General features: G+C 37.5%; 1 protein-coding gene across 2 annotated transcripts in view; it reads left to right on the top strand.

The window, feature by feature from the left end:
• The first annotated feature begins 5808 nt into the window (after nt 1–5808).
• Nucleotides 5809–15658, top strand: part of kcnn1b (potassium intermediate/small conductance calcium-activated channel, subfamily N, member 1b) — a 28820-nt gene continuing 18970 nt past the window's right edge. Inside the window, exons 1-2 of one of the 2 annotated variants that reach the window (XM_052562588.1) lie at nt 5809–6670; nt 13339–13791. In XM_052562588.1, the coding sequence (XP_052418548.1) occupies nt 5924–6670; nt 13339–13791 (1200 nt within the window). In that variant the 5' untranslated portion in view covers nt 5809–5923. Of the gene's footprint in view, nt 6671–11936; nt 12227–13338; nt 13792–15658 lie in introns of those variants that run through there. The other variant, XM_052562589.1, reaches the window with a different exon arrangement.

Here is a 15658-nt window from a genome sequence, read left to right as displayed (position 1 = left end):
CATTAAAAATAAAATGTCATATTTAGGATTGCAGGTCATGTTTTGTACCATGTTCATTGAAACTGGCAATCCATTATGACACTTTCCCTTGTTCAACCCTATTCAAAAGGTCCTTACAGCTTACTGATACTTCAGACACAATGAAGGTTGATTTGCTTTTAATAAAGTCTTCAGATTCACAACAACGGACATAAACGGTCACTAACCCCTGTGGGACGTTCCGGAAGGAAAGGAAATTAGCCTGCAGGCTGGATAATTCCCAGTGGCCACCTTTATCCTCGGCAGGAACACTCTTTAGGTAATTTATGGCAATAATGTGTCATCAAGCAGTGTCAGAATAAAAGGACTGTAGGTCATCTGGAGATTGTGCTACACGATAACCTCTCCCGTTTACTTACCTTCCATTAAAACATCACTCCCCCACAGAATGTTTTAATAAATGTGTCCTTTTCATAGCTCTGACATAACTGCATGTTAAACAACAATAATGGCAATTTCTGAAGAATTCAAATACAATTGTGAAACAACAGCGGTTAAATCAACCTAAAGATCTCAGAGCGAGGGGGTTTGAAAGTGAATATATTAATCACGTAAGAATATCGTTTTATTTTTAAACCTATTGGCACATTATTAGTTGTGACCCACTGAGAGTGTTAATTAAAAAACATCCCCTTCCTGCACTCAAGGGCGTTGACTATATTTGGCTAATCTTTATTAGCAGCACTGGTTCATCATGATCGTTTTATTAAGATCGTTTCAGAGAACGGGCTTCTTAAGTGCAAAATTCTTTGCTGAATGAGTGGTCTTCTCGCAAGATCAAACTGAATAAAATAGCTGATACTCAGCATGATGAATCTAAGAGGGAGAGACCCTGCTGTCTTAGAGAGCATCAGGCCTAAAATAGCACGGAGTTCCCTTATCTGCAGGGTCTCAGAGCATCACTGATTGATGACTGTCTGCATCTGCCTACCACAAAATGCAAAGTCTGCCGATATTCTTTCTAGATCAAGGTAGTAATTATCGAAGCGATTTTGCACAGTTAATGCACGTGTCCTTGTCCTATTGGTCATAAATGGAGAATAAAATGAAAAGATTGTGGTTTTGTACAATAAGTGATTTAATGGATTGATGCACCTCAATGAAAGATCAAGCAACGGAAGAGTGTGGTGCAAACAGCTTTGTGGTCCCCAAATCTTTTGCCATAACCCTCTAACATTGCTAAGTTATTTAATGATAAATATTAACCAAAACTAATAAATACTTCCTACATTTAAAATAGAAAATATATTTTTAGAAAAACTGTTAGTATGTCCCATTGGCATTGCAAAGTAAGTAATGAAAATTAACCAGAAATAACAACTACTGTTTAAATATAATCATTTAGTGACAAACATTAGCCAAAAATGTCAGTTCATATTTTACAATTAAAATTAAAAGAAAAGGGCAAAACAGAAGCATTTTAATTTGTCACCCTTGTTTAGTAGACTTTTGTACCCCACTGTATTTTTCCCACATTTTGTACGGTGTCCTTCTAGCATTGCTTAAAAGAACCTTAAAATAACCCTCTATCAATCTAAAATCAAGCCTCCCCACTGCAGTCTTAAAATTAAGCATGAATGAAGGACCATACACAATCTTTAACACACTGAACCCTGCTGGTCGTGTACATGTACATCTCTCGGATCCATGTTTCCATCCAACACTTGGTTGCTCTTTTATCTAAGCTGCCTCTGTGGCGGGAAAGATAAGAGGGTTTGGGAAGGCCTTTGAACTGCTGAGCATCAATCGCAATTTTCTCTCCCCTCTATTTCCTCATCTGCGGACCTCAATGTATTGGATTACCTCAGCCAACCCAAGCAGTGGATGCAATAATGATACCCAACACTTAAAGCAGAAAGTGTGTTGTCTGTGTAACATATAGTGTTTTGCTCTCCCTCTCTCTCTGAGCTGCTTGATTCTTTGTCTCCTTATCCATTTGCATGCCAACCCTTATCAAGCTGGGCTGTCCTTTCTTCAGCCTGCATCCTAATTATGCGTCTCAAAGAGAGACCGGCCGGCCCCCTACATCTGACAAGCGTCTGAGGAAAAAGCTGCATGTCTGATGACTAAATCCCGTTTTCTCGAAAAAGCGCCCATCACTCAAAGCTCACGTATGTTAGGGGAACCAAGTCTAACATGTTCGCCGAAGGAAACGAGGACATTGCTTTAAGGTAAGGATATCTCTGTTTACAGTTATTGGGCTTTTTGAGATTGAGCTTTTTGGAAACATAATTCAGCAATTACAGTTCTAGTCAACAGGTGTCATTCCTGAGGAAATGCTAGAATTTTTTTTTATTAAAATCGGAGTCATGTATTTTAGACATGTATTTTAGTCTTTAAATGGAAGGTTTACTCTTATTTCAGTATTTCAACAAACTGTTTGCTCAAAGCAGATCATAATAACTGTATTAACTAACAGCTGTCTTTTATTATATATGACGTGTGGGGGACAAATATCCTTTATTTTTATGACACGCAAGCCTTTCACTCTTATTTAGTTTTATTATCCACCAATTTGTATCTATTTTATGGCATAAAGAGAGATATTACATCACAAGCTACCTCAAAATTGTGTATTAAAAGGGCCAAAGTGTTATCGAGGATGTTATGGTCCGTTTGTATTATATATATTGTAAATGGCTAAGGTGTCATCCCACAAATTAGCGTCAAGGGTAAAGTAATAACCACTCATCTGCTTGTGACAGCGCCTCTCCATCTCTCTCTCGCTGTTAGACAGGAACATGCATTTCTTCATACAAAGGAGCATCTGCAATGGCAACGAAGTTAGCCTAGTGCAAACAGAAAACCAACATGTTTCCCAGAGTGGTTCTCAGAAATATATTAATCAGTTTTATAGGCTGACTTGAGAATAACACATTTAAGTGTTCAAATTGACTCTAAATCCATTTATTTTAACTGTAAATTAATTTATATTTTCCAGATATCGAATATAATAACACATTTCCATTTACAGACATGTATGCTTTATGCAAATGAATCTGCATTAACACAAACCGCTCTAGTGTGTTTACAACTATTCATTTGTGCCACTGTTCTTAAGGCAGTGTTGCTTTTCTTCAGGCCTGGATTTTTTTTTCCCCCAAGAAAATTATCCAAGATCAGCAGAAAGGCAATTAAAGTTAAAAATCTATATTTAGAGTGTGTGTAACCTCCTCGTAGCTGTGGGCGAGACGTTCAAATGCAGTTTAATGAACAGGTGGAACGGCAGGAGGAGATGCATAAATAATGCACACTGAGAGGCCTTCATATAAAAGCTGTCAGCTTGATTGCTAAAAGAATTACTTATGTTCACTCTCTTGTACAGGTTAAAATAGAAAACAGATGGCCTTACGGTTGTAAAAGTGATACCAGGATATTAAATACCCGATGGCCCATAAAATTGCTCTGTTTGTATGGTGTGCTGTTTTCCAGACCCTGAGTGGTTTTACAAATTTCAATCTGGTCCCTCCGGGGAGGTTTGAGTCTGATATCAGACTACAGAAATGTGTTGAGATTGTTCTATTTAATTTAACAGAAATGACTGTGGACAGTTCTACAGATTCTGTTTGCTGAAAATGACAAGTAGTACTTTGTTAACATCTTACAGTCAGGTTCAGTGTGTTTACTTGCATTATGTATCATGCACTAACAACAAACAACATTTTTAACAGGATTTCAAACTATAATGTACTGTTTGCTTTGACTAATCTTAAGATGTGTAACTTGACGGGGTGAGAATGTATTTGTATGTGCAGATATTAACATTAGTAAATGCTGTATAAGTATTTTAATAACATTTCACAACAAGTAAAACCGCTTTTAAAGCATTTGTTAATATTAGTTAGTTAACGGCATTTAGAAGTACATTTTTTTAAATGAAAAGTGTATGCAGTATGAACAAACAAGGAACTGTTTTTAATAAAAAAAAGATTAATAAATGCAGTAAAATATTGCTTATTGGTTGTTAATGTTTATAAACATTAAACATAAAGTGTTTAAGTATTTTTTATTGACGGTTTATGATACCTATTAACAAATTAAACCTTAAGGGTTATTTATTCATCATTTGAATATAGATGTGGAATTTGTTTGATGGTTAAACAAATTAACAAATATACCTTTCTGGTGTCCATTCAGAAATATTCAGCATGTAACCTCACTTAAAAACAGACTCTGGTATTGACAACTGGAACAAGATGATTTTTTTTTTTTCCTTAGCTTAATTTAAATGTTGTTTCCAAATGACACACTGGGGGTCATTTCAGCAGGCAATCCCACACTTACATCTCTGAACATGGAGTGTGAAAGGGAAATGAATAATTAATGTGGTTGTAAGCAACATTGCCTCTAAGACCAGCAAGCAAATGATACTTAATTCTGCCCAGGATCCCATACAGGTCTCTAGGACTAATTACTTAATGAAAAAGATCAAATTACCAGCTTCATCTGTGCCCCAGATCCACTCCAAAGTTCCGCTCCAAACTTTGGCATCACCCACACTGACATCAGCGCTCAATCCTGTGAAAACCAACACTACTATCCTGAAATCTAAACAACTTTACTCTTGAGTTTCAAGGCTTTTTAAATATTGGTTTAGGTGCACATGCTAACAGAATGAATAAAATAGAATACAGGCAAAGTTTATAGTTTGAGGAACACAGAATGGTTTCATTCCAACCGATGTGCAATTATTCTCTGATCTTTTTGCAGATCACTTGGAGATGCATGACAAGCCGACCATCAAATTGCCCTGGCTATTAAGACTAGATATGTGATCAGCTCACACAAACTTGTTCTTAAAAAAACTTAATTATTAACTGATCACAATTTAATTTCTACACTAAGTGTGTTAATTTTATGTTATTAAAATGGCCAAACTTTAGTTACATTTACATTTATTCATTTAGCAGACCTTTTATCCAAAGCAACTTACAGATAAGGACAGTGGAAGCAATCAAAAACAACAAAAAGAGCAATGATATATAAGTGCTATAACAAGTCTCAGTTAGGTTAACACAGTACACGTAGCATGGGCTTTTAAATAATATAATAAATAAAAAGAAAACGGATAGAATAAAAAAGAATAGAGCAAGCTACACAATTGCATAAGAAGTGGAGAGAAAATAAAATAGAATACAAAAAGATTAGAAAGGTAGTTCTTTTTTTAAAGAATAGAATTAGAATATTGAGTGTTAAAGTTAAAGGGTAAAATAAAGATGATGTAGTTGGCAAAAAAATTACAGCATTGACAATTCACCGTGACCAACTTCATATAAAAGCCATAACATGTTGCCAGATCAGGACTGTGACAGTAATTCTGCAATTTCCGAGTCACCTTTACTGACAGGACTTGTGTTAGCAACTTAGATCATGGGCAGCATGATCGACGATTTTGAATGAATTTAAATAGATCTTGAAGTAATCGACCGAGATTCAGTAATACAGCAGTATTTAACTAAATGTCAATGTTCAAAAGTTTTTTTAATTTATTTTTTATATACAAACACAAATGTTTTCAGTGATATCTAAATCTTAAAGGGATGAATTCTTCTCACCCTTTACATGCGTCAAATCTAACCGCAGTGGAATCGCTCGAGCTGCTTGCTGTTGCCATAGTTACACTTTCAGGCGAACACAACTTTTATTTGTCAGCGTTTGTTCGTTGCACCTCCAGTTATAAGACGATGTGCTTGAACTGAGATGCTCTAATTTTTTGTTCTGATTTCTTTTAGGGGGGTTCTAGCCCTAATTCGGGGCGCATGGGTTGCCCACACCCGCCTCAAGTCGCAACCGCGTACTGAGCACTTTTGTTAATATACTCATTCATATAAACACTTGGACTGTCAGATGAAGGCGGGGCTCCCTGTAACTCCATAGTGACGTGATGAGGCTTGTCTTGGTCAAACCTACCAATGAAACGGGCCTTCTTGACTCCACCGGCGCTGTGCGCAGCGAACGAGTGCCGGATCATTGCAACGCAAAGCGGCACTCCGCCGCAGGTGAGGCGGGGATGCAGCATCGCTACTCGGGTGCCGTCCATCAGCACCACCACCAACACCATCACCACCACCACGCGGAGCACAGGGGTGGCCCTAGACAGACCGCACACCCCTTGCCAAAGCAGAGCCAAGAGAGCCTGCCCAGCCCTTTCAGTCAGGAAGCACCAGTCAAAAGCCAAAGGAGCAACCCAAGTCTCGCAGACTGTTCCAAACCCTCCCTAAGTCGGCAGCAGAGTGTTGGAGGGGCTGCCAAAACTGCGAATTGCCAACAAGATCAGTGTTCGTGCAGCAGCGGATCGCAAGAGCATCAACAGCTGTTGCAGCAGCAGCATCACAGCCCTCCACCTTCCCTCCAGCTACAGGTTCAGCAGCAGCGCCTGCTGAGGAGCAGCGTACCCAACTGCTGCGTGAGGGGATCCGCGGAACCGAGAAGCCAGCAGCCGTCTTTGCTGCAGCAGCAGCACCGTGACAACGACAGCTTGAGATCAGGCGAGCAGCGGAATCTAGCGTGGACGCCTGATAGATGCCAGGGAGCCAGGAACTCCGTTTCGCCGCGGAGTAAAAGCAGCCCGCTGTCCTCTGACAGTCGCTTATGGCTCGATGAGAATAAACACGGACACGAAGGTTGTAAGGTAAGCCCGCATACACCGACTCGTTGAAATGCGCATCGTTTATGCATGCACTCTATGAAGTTTATGCTTAACAGGTGGCCAGTTATAGCAATGCGCCCGATTACGCGGGCAGCGCAAAACTGGGAGGTCATGTTTGAAATCGCTTGCCATTTTTAACAACAAATTTCGGCCATGTGGATGCAGAGGGCTGCTTTGTAGTTGCTAGGTGTTGGTATTCGTCTTAATCTCGAAAGCTTGGAAAGGGGGAACAGGAGGGGGTGCTTGCAACAGGCTGTCCATGATTCCCATGATGGCGTTTAATAGTAAGCATTATGAAACGTTCATTCATTCCTACACCCGCATCATTCATTCATTCATATTTAGTCTACCTGAATATTTCTAACCTGCCTCATTATGTGAGTCACAGATTAAAATGAGTCTATCTATCTATCTATCTATCTATCTATCTATCTATCTATCTATCTATCTATCTATCTGTCTATCTATCTGTATGCCAGTGCATTCGTAGCCTGAAAGGAGCAGGGACCAGAAAAGCAAGGCAGAAAGGCAAATCAGTGTCATTCATTCCTTGTGGGAGAGTCGACCCTGTTTCTGCATAGCTGTTCCATTTTCTGCCTGTGCAAGCCAAGGGAAAGCCCCCCTGAGTGGCACTAACATGTACTTCAGGCCTGTATTATTCATGATGGTTTAGACATCACTGCCAGAACGGAGAGACATTAGTATCAGTTTAGTTCACAATGCACAGCAGATGGAGGTAAAACCCATCAGCGATCTCTTGCCATGAAATCTCCCATAAGTCTTTCCCGTTGTTTGCGTCAGTCTCTGTTTCTTTCTCTGCTTGACTGGTTCTTGTGTTTGACTGCATTGTGTTTGTTCTAAAAAAGAAAAGAAAAAAAAATAAGTGATTGTTCTACCTGTGGCGTTGGATTAATTTGGAATTGTATTCATTGTTTGATGCACAGCATTGGTAAGAAGTAATATTACCCTGGGAGCTCGAAAACCCATTTAGCTGTTTGTACAAATCACTCTTTTAGGAAAACCATATTTATGCAGAATTCCTTCCACAGGGGCTTGTAATTATGTAAATATTTGCGCAGAGTTTACAGTTAGGCTTCTTCTTGATTGTGCATGAGAGGGAGTGAAAGCACTGGCATGTGCCGTGGATGCTGAGGGAGTAACTGGTTCAGTATGAGCGAGCAGACAGAGGGGAGAATCTCAGTGTTGTTCCTCTGCAGCTGGCATTCTGCTGCTTAATCAAGGGTAATTTGTGGAGAGTATAATTGGCCGGAGTTCTCTGAGTTCTCTCGTCTCTGTGTATTTGAACTGAAATTGGCCGAGAGCTCTGCAATGCCTATGGTGTGTGTTTGTGTACACTGGAACTATGTCAGACTAGGTCAAACCCTATAGTATAGGTTATAAAAGAAATAGTTCACGCAAAAAAGAAAAAGGCTGAAAATGACTAGTTTGTTTCTTCATCTGTAAACAGATTTGGAGAAATTATTTTTTACATCATTTGGATTCTCTGCAGTGAAAGGGTGCTGTCAGAATGAGTGCAAACAGCTGATAAAAGCATCACAATAATCCACAAGACTCTAGTCTATCAATTAACATCTTCTAAAGTGAAAAGCTGTGTGTTTATACTAATAATGATGGATCCGTTAATTACAAACACGCAGCTTTTCACTTCACAAGATGTTAACTGATGAACTGAGTTGTGTGGATTATTGTTATGGTTTTTATCAGCTGTTTGGACTCTCATTCTGACGGCTCACATGTGATGCCAAATAAAAAACTTTAAATCTTTGATGACCTGCGAGTGAGTAAATGTTAAGCAATTTTTCATTTTTGGGTGAACTATTCCATTTTGTTTGCTCTGAAACTAAAATACATACATTATTTTTAAGTATTGATGCTACCAGTTAAAAAACATTATGCTATTTGAGGTATAATTCATCTATTTTTAAATATCTATATAGTTTTCTATAGCCTGATGAAAACCACTACAACAAACTTCGTTACACTTTATTTTAAGTGCCCTTGTTGCAGTGTAATTATATATTTAGGTACTGAGTAATTTTAATCAACAATGATTTAGGGGTTAGAGTTAGGAAGATGGTTGGTTTATTGTTAGTTGCATGTAATTATACAGAATTTATTGTTATGATTACATAAAGTACCTGACGTGCAACAAGGACACTGTAAAATATAGTGTGACCAAAAACTTTGATTCTGAAACAATTATCTCGACTCCAGTGCTTTTGTTCTTGTTGTCTTTTAGCCCATGAGAGCACCTGCAGTTATTTATGTGATAGCACACACTAAATTTCACTTGGGAAATGATAAAAATGATGCCATGAAGTCAATTGCTTGAGGATGTAAATGCAGTCTTGTTAACCTATGCAAGAAACTGTCCTACATGTGAAACATTGTAAAAAATCAAGTTTATTCGCTACTTCAATGCTTGAGTTGGATGGACAATTTTGCCAGTATTCCCAGTTTCAGCGCAATTTTTATGTTATTTTATGTTATTGCTAATTGGCCTTTTAATTGGTCTTTTCACAGAAGATAGGCCCACATTCTTTTCCATCATCCCAACATGTGCATTCACTAAGAAATGTAGTAGGTTTGATTTATCATTTATGTTTGTACTGTAGCAGGATAAGTTGCAGGATGAGTTTTGGGATGAGAGCAATAATAATAGTTAAATTGCCTTTTTTTTCTCTCTTAAAACTCAGGGAAGTTGCTAATGAAGGCTTTGGGACTGGGTCCATCATGCTTACATTTTTTTGGAGTTCAGAATGATTAGTCACATGCCATTTATAACTCCTTTGATATGTTCAAAAAGTTCTGTGGTTCTCACAAGCAAGGATTGTAGATTTCTAATCACAAACCTCTCATGGTCCTGCATCAGCCAGGCAACTGGCTTTGAGATGCTAACTGACAGCTTTCTCCAGTTATCATGGTTCATCTACATAAAAATCACAACGGCTGAAACACACAGTTTTTCTTATTTTGGCTCTTACATGGTACGGGCCCTGAGGTGCAAATTTATGCAACACGACAAGGGAAGATGTCTGGTTGTAAAGATCACATTTTGATAGTGAAGAGCAGTTAGAAAATATATTCTTGAATAGCGAGATCTGTAATCAGCTCTCAGGTCTGCTGCAGACATTTCATTACAGAAAGAGACCTGAGGAAAAGAGAGTCCAATGCCATATAATGAGTGCAAATTCAATGTCAAAATAGGTTTGCTGAATTGGAGTTGTACGGACCAAGCGTGCAGAGAGAGGAATGAAGGAGCAGGGAAGGGGGAAATCTAAGGGCCCTTCAGCTTTGACACGCACAGATGAGAATAATGGTTAATATGGAAAATTAGCGAAATGTGAAATTGAGAGGCTGAGACAATGAAAATGCCATTCCAACGTGGTACAGGCCTAGTCTGTTGCATCAAAATGGAGATGAGCAGATGTTGTTTTTGTGACTGATATATGATCAGTTTTGTAGACGTATCCCAAATCAGCATAAAATTGCACTCAGAGCATGCAGCTGTGTGTTTTAACTGCCTTCAGTCATAAGGTCATGCAAAGAATTTCTAGCTTTGTGCGTCTTTGTTGTTATAGCAGCTGTGCTGTCATTTATGTTGGAAGTGACATTGTGGTGCATCCCATAGAAAAAAGAAAAATCACAAATGAGATCTCTGTAATATCCCAATTCGTTCTCTTGACAGCAATGTGATTAAATAGAGAGCAAATGGAGACTTTTGCTTAAAAAATGCAGTAATCAATGTGCCTCCTCTGGAGTTTCAGAATAGATCACTGTCACTAACTGTGCTGATATATTTTTTAAATAAATGTGACTAGAACTATCGATCTATCCATCCATCTATCTATATGGGGTCAGTAATATAATTTTTTTTCCAACTTTTTGAAATTGATCAAAAGTGACAGTAAAGACTTTTACATTGTTGAGCAGCAAGTCAGCATTTTAGAATTATTTCTGAAGGATTGTGTGAGATTGAAGACTGGAATAAATGCCATTGAAAATTCAGCTTTACCTTAACAGGAATAAATGGCAAATTGCAATAGATTAAACCTTAGGATAATGTCGATATTCAATGTTATTTTTTTGGGAACAGATGTTAGTGTATTGTACCTTTTTAACATTTCCAGGAAGAAAGACTAATAACACAATTGACTACTTGCTCTCTCAGGACACTGATAGAAAAAAGAGCTCATTTGGCAACTGGCAGTCCATGCTGGCCTTGGAAAGAGTGGACGTTTGACAGGAGCTTTGCTGTGTATTGCAATTGATCCCTGGAGCTCTTTCATCAGAGAGACAGTCGCTGCTTGTTGGAAATCAGTTCTGAACCTCTGGGTCTGTTTTATTATGTCTATTACTCCATTGTATTTTAAAGTAGTATAGGTACACATAAGTGGTTACAAGGACAATAGATATATTTTTCTCTCTAGCTGAAATAGCCTACAGTGTTGAATATGTTGAAGTAGAAGGTCTCCAAATATACTCCAGTGTATGTGTGTGTGTATTTTCCTACAGTAAAAGCCTGAGATTCCACAGTACAATTACAACGATAACAGCATAGAGGAACAATATCATTGGAATCATTTTCAGAACAGTTTTTCCTGCTGATGAATGATAGAAACATGAGAATCCATCATGCTTTAAAGACGATGTAACTGCAGCACATGCCTGTTAATGGTATCACACTTTGAACACTAATATAATTATCATTTTTTAGGTGTAAATGGGCCTTTTTGTCCTTCTGCGTGGTTGCTTTTCCAACCCACTGTCATTACAAATCCATAATAATTCATAGAAAAAAATTACATTGTGTGTAATGGAGTTAAGACCTGGTTTTTGTTCAAGACTTCCTATTGCAGTGATGGTTAGGTTACTTTTTCATAAAATTAGCTATTTATAACTTCTTTTTTTTTTTTTTTTTACTTTTTATGAAATCATATTGACATTGAAGTAACACAATGTATGCAAAAAAATATAGATGATATAAAACATATATTTTATAGATTAGACTTTCTTTAAACACATTCTTAGCCCTTTTTTTGTATTTATTATAGTATATTAAATTATATTCAGTGTTCCTAAAAGGATACAGACAGTACAAGACTGTACTTTTGGACAAGTTCCCACAGTCTGTTTGTGGAAAACACATAAAAAGGGAGACCAACAAAAAGCTGCATAGAATATAAATGATCTGTTGCCATGTCAGCAGAAAGCCATGTGAAACACTCCAAGAGAACGGTCTCACACGAAGGACCTTGGTAGAAATTTACTTCTGGGGGACCAGAATAGTTTCTAGTTTTCTATTGCTGAATGGTATTATTTGTAACCTCAGTTTAAGCGTCAGTATCTAGTTGCAGTTTCTGCATAGATCTAGTCAGTACAGCCCAGTGCAGTAACATGGATAAACATAATTTTTCCTATAAAAAAAAGAGTTATTCTGAGGATGCTGGAGGTTCTAGCAGTGATTTTGGATTCAACATGATCTCTACCAAGTTTCAGCTAAACCAGGAGTACCAGGTATTTGACAGATAAGGTTTCCAGGTGGTTCCACAACTAGCTTTGGTTAACTATGGCTGTATGCAGTGTATGTTGAATATGTTTGCATGAATATTTTCAAACAGCTGTCATTACTCTCATTTCTAATCCATTGGTGTCTCTTTAGTCGGTTAGAATGTGGGTCTGTGTTGTGCGCTGCCTATCAGAAAATGACATTACAGAACAGAAGTAGGTCTCTGCAAATGAGTTGGCATTGTGTGAGCCCAATAATTTAATAATGTGAGATTATTGTGAGCAGGCTTTTTGCATCATCTTCACAAGCGTTATCGCCAGTATTTTGCCTAATTTGCTAATTAGTAATACAATTAAATAAAATATTCACTAATTGCAAACACTGTAAAGAAATGTTGCATGTTCCCATGCTTTCACGGTTACAGTTTATACAAATTCGTTCAAATCATTTAACTGGGGTCCATTGATAATGGTAATGTTTCTTCTACCTGAAGGGGGGGGGGGGGGGGCTAGTTAAATACATTTTCAGGCTACCAAAATCTGAAGAATACTTATCAGGGATTTCAAAATTTTGTGAGCCCTGCAACTCATTTGCTACTCAACCCTGCAGCTCACCAAGGCTGCATTTATTGGATCAAAAATACAGTAAAAACAGTAATTTATTTGAAATAGAAATCTTTTGTTATGTTATAACTTTTGATTAATTTAATGCAATCTTTACTGAACGACGTATTATTTTTATAAATTTTTTTAATCTTTTGAAATGATAGGATATTTTGGCCATCAGCTGTTTTTCTAATTGAAAATTTCAGTTTGCATTAAAATATGTATTTTTTAAAATCACTGTTCTATGACATTTTATCTTTATTATATCCCTGTGATGCTTTTTATATAAATGAAACTGTAAATAGTTGATTTCACCTAACCAAAAGCTTTTTCAGGAGTTACAGTCACTAGACGATGCTCCTCCCACATGCATTATGCATTTAATTTTATGGAGAAATGTCCACTAAATCAGCATTGCTGCGAATCGGCAGTGCTCTGCCCCTCAGCCAGCACAGAAGGTCCTGGACACAAAAGACAATGATAAAATCTATAAAATATCTTTTCATTTCTGGCAGGTGAATGCGGATGCCAAAAGGCTGAGCCATGCTGGATCGCGGCCTTCCCTGTCCCACGGCGGCCCACAGTATCCTCAGATAGCCATGAGCAGCTGCAAGTACAATGGGGGCATAGTCAGACCACTCGGCAGTCTGGGGGCGTCCCGGAGGAACCTAGCAGAGCTGGACTCTGAGACACAGCCTTTGCAGACCCTGCACACTTCCGGCCTGGAGGTGGTGGTCTCCAAAGGGAACGGGGAAGACCTTACTAAGCAGTCCAGTGAGAACCTTGTGAGGAAAAGACCATGCAGCGCTCCGCATAAGAAGAACAAGGACATTGGGTATAAGCTTGGGCACCGGAGGGCGCTGTTTGAGAAACGCAAGCGCCTTAGCGACTATGCCCTGATTTTTGGAATGTTTGGAATTGTTGTCATGGTGACAGAGACCGAACTCTCCTGGGGAGTTTATACAAAGGTAAAAGTTTTGAATGACTTCAAAGAGTTTTCTGGACATTCAAAAGGATAATCCACCCAAAAAACAAACATTGAGTCATCACTTACTCACCCTCATGTTTTTCCAAGCCTGCATTCATTTCCTCCTGCTGTAGATGATGATGATATTTAGTTGATATATTGAAAAATGTTTGGGTTCCCTTCGACTTCCATTGTATTTTTTTCCATACAATGGAAATCAGTGGGAAATTATTTAGTTACCAAAATGTTTAAAAATATTTTATTTTGTGTTCCACAGAAGAAATTAAGTCATACAGGTTTGGAACGATGTGGGTGAGTAAATGATAACAGAATTCTACTTTTTTTTGTAGATTATCACACAAAAATGTCTTATTTCATTGCAGTATATATAAAAATATCTAACTGAATAAAATCATTGAAAATGTATTATCTTTAAAAAAAAATCAATGGGTTACACTTGTCAGCGTGAAATAATAATAATAGAAACTGCAAAAAGCACAGAACAAACTACTTAAACTAAAAGATGCAAACTGAAAATATAAATATGGAAGTGAACTCATTAATAAATACTATAAACGTATTTAAATAATACTAAAACACCACTCTTTGAAGCTTATATTGTAGCTTGAAGTGTTTGCTTAAAGTGACATGCTGTATTCTCTCTCTTTTTATATATATATATATATATATATATATATATATATATATATATATATATATATATATAACATTGTAAAATAACACTGTTTGGTTATATAATTAGGATTTAGACATTCTATTCAATTTAAGACCAAGTGTCCAATACTTTGAGACATAATAAACTTGAATTGAGTGTTTTCAACCAGCATACATAGACTTGTAGTTAAGAAGGTGGAAGAAGTTAACAAGATGGATATGCTATCCACACGTTTGACCAGCACCTGAACCGCTATTATAATTCATGCTGGTGTAAGATGGTCTTTTTCAACAGGGCAGTGATGCATCACAAGATTTCATTCTAGATAACCTATGCTAGATTAGATGTATACATCTTACTTCATCCTTAGTACTTTGATTCATACCATTTAATTAAATGCTGCAGAATATTGAAGTCCAAGAATGATCTATTTACTGAATGACCGTTTAAAGACACCAAAGGATAAATTCATCATTGACATCGGCTTCTTTGTGTGCACTTCCTTAATGGATATAGGCATCAGAAAGCATCAATCAATGAAATCTTTATAGCATGCTCTTGACAATTTCATCATGTGTAATTTTTTATGTTAGTGCTCTTTTATACCAAGCTCTAGCTTCTATACAGAAAGGACATGAACAAGCTACTAGGCTTTACACTTAATTTTTTATGGGGACCTTAAATGGCTATGGTAAGAGCAAGAGATCTCCAATTGGAGTTGTACTCACCAGCCTTTTTTTTTTTTTTTTTTTTTTTTTTGCCATATAGTAAAGATGGTGATAGTATATTATCACTAACGACATATTGGCACAACAGTAGGCCATCTGTGCAAAATATGGTTCTAGAAAAAAAAAATTAAATGCTTAAACCAGTGAGATTTGCTGGTTTGACATTTAAAATCATTGACTACAAGTTGTCATTCTCATATGATTCTACAGTATATCTGTTTGTTGATTCTTTTGGCCTAAGCGAATTAGTTAGATGATTCTTTTGGCCCTGAAGTTAGTTAGACGATCCCTGGAGTGGCGTTTTGTTTCTTTTTTAACTTCCCCTAAAGCATAGTTTGATGTCTTAGCCAGCACATCCTGTTCCAGTGTATCAGCAGAGTCAGGTAATGAGCTCCAATTGCACTGATCTCATAATGAGGATTGTCATACAGAGAGAAAGAACCAGAGCTAAGGTTGAAAGACAG

Source organism: Carassius gibelio, chromosome B8 (assembly GCF_023724105.1).
Source record: "Carassius gibelio isolate Cgi1373 ecotype wild population from Czech Republic chromosome B8, carGib1.2-hapl.c, whole genome shotgun sequence".
Taxonomy (NCBI): domain Eukaryota; kingdom Metazoa; phylum Chordata; class Actinopteri; order Cypriniformes; family Cyprinidae; genus Carassius; species Carassius gibelio.
Note: the sequence above shows the minus strand (reverse complement) of the source record. Positions and strands in the feature narration are given on the sequence as shown.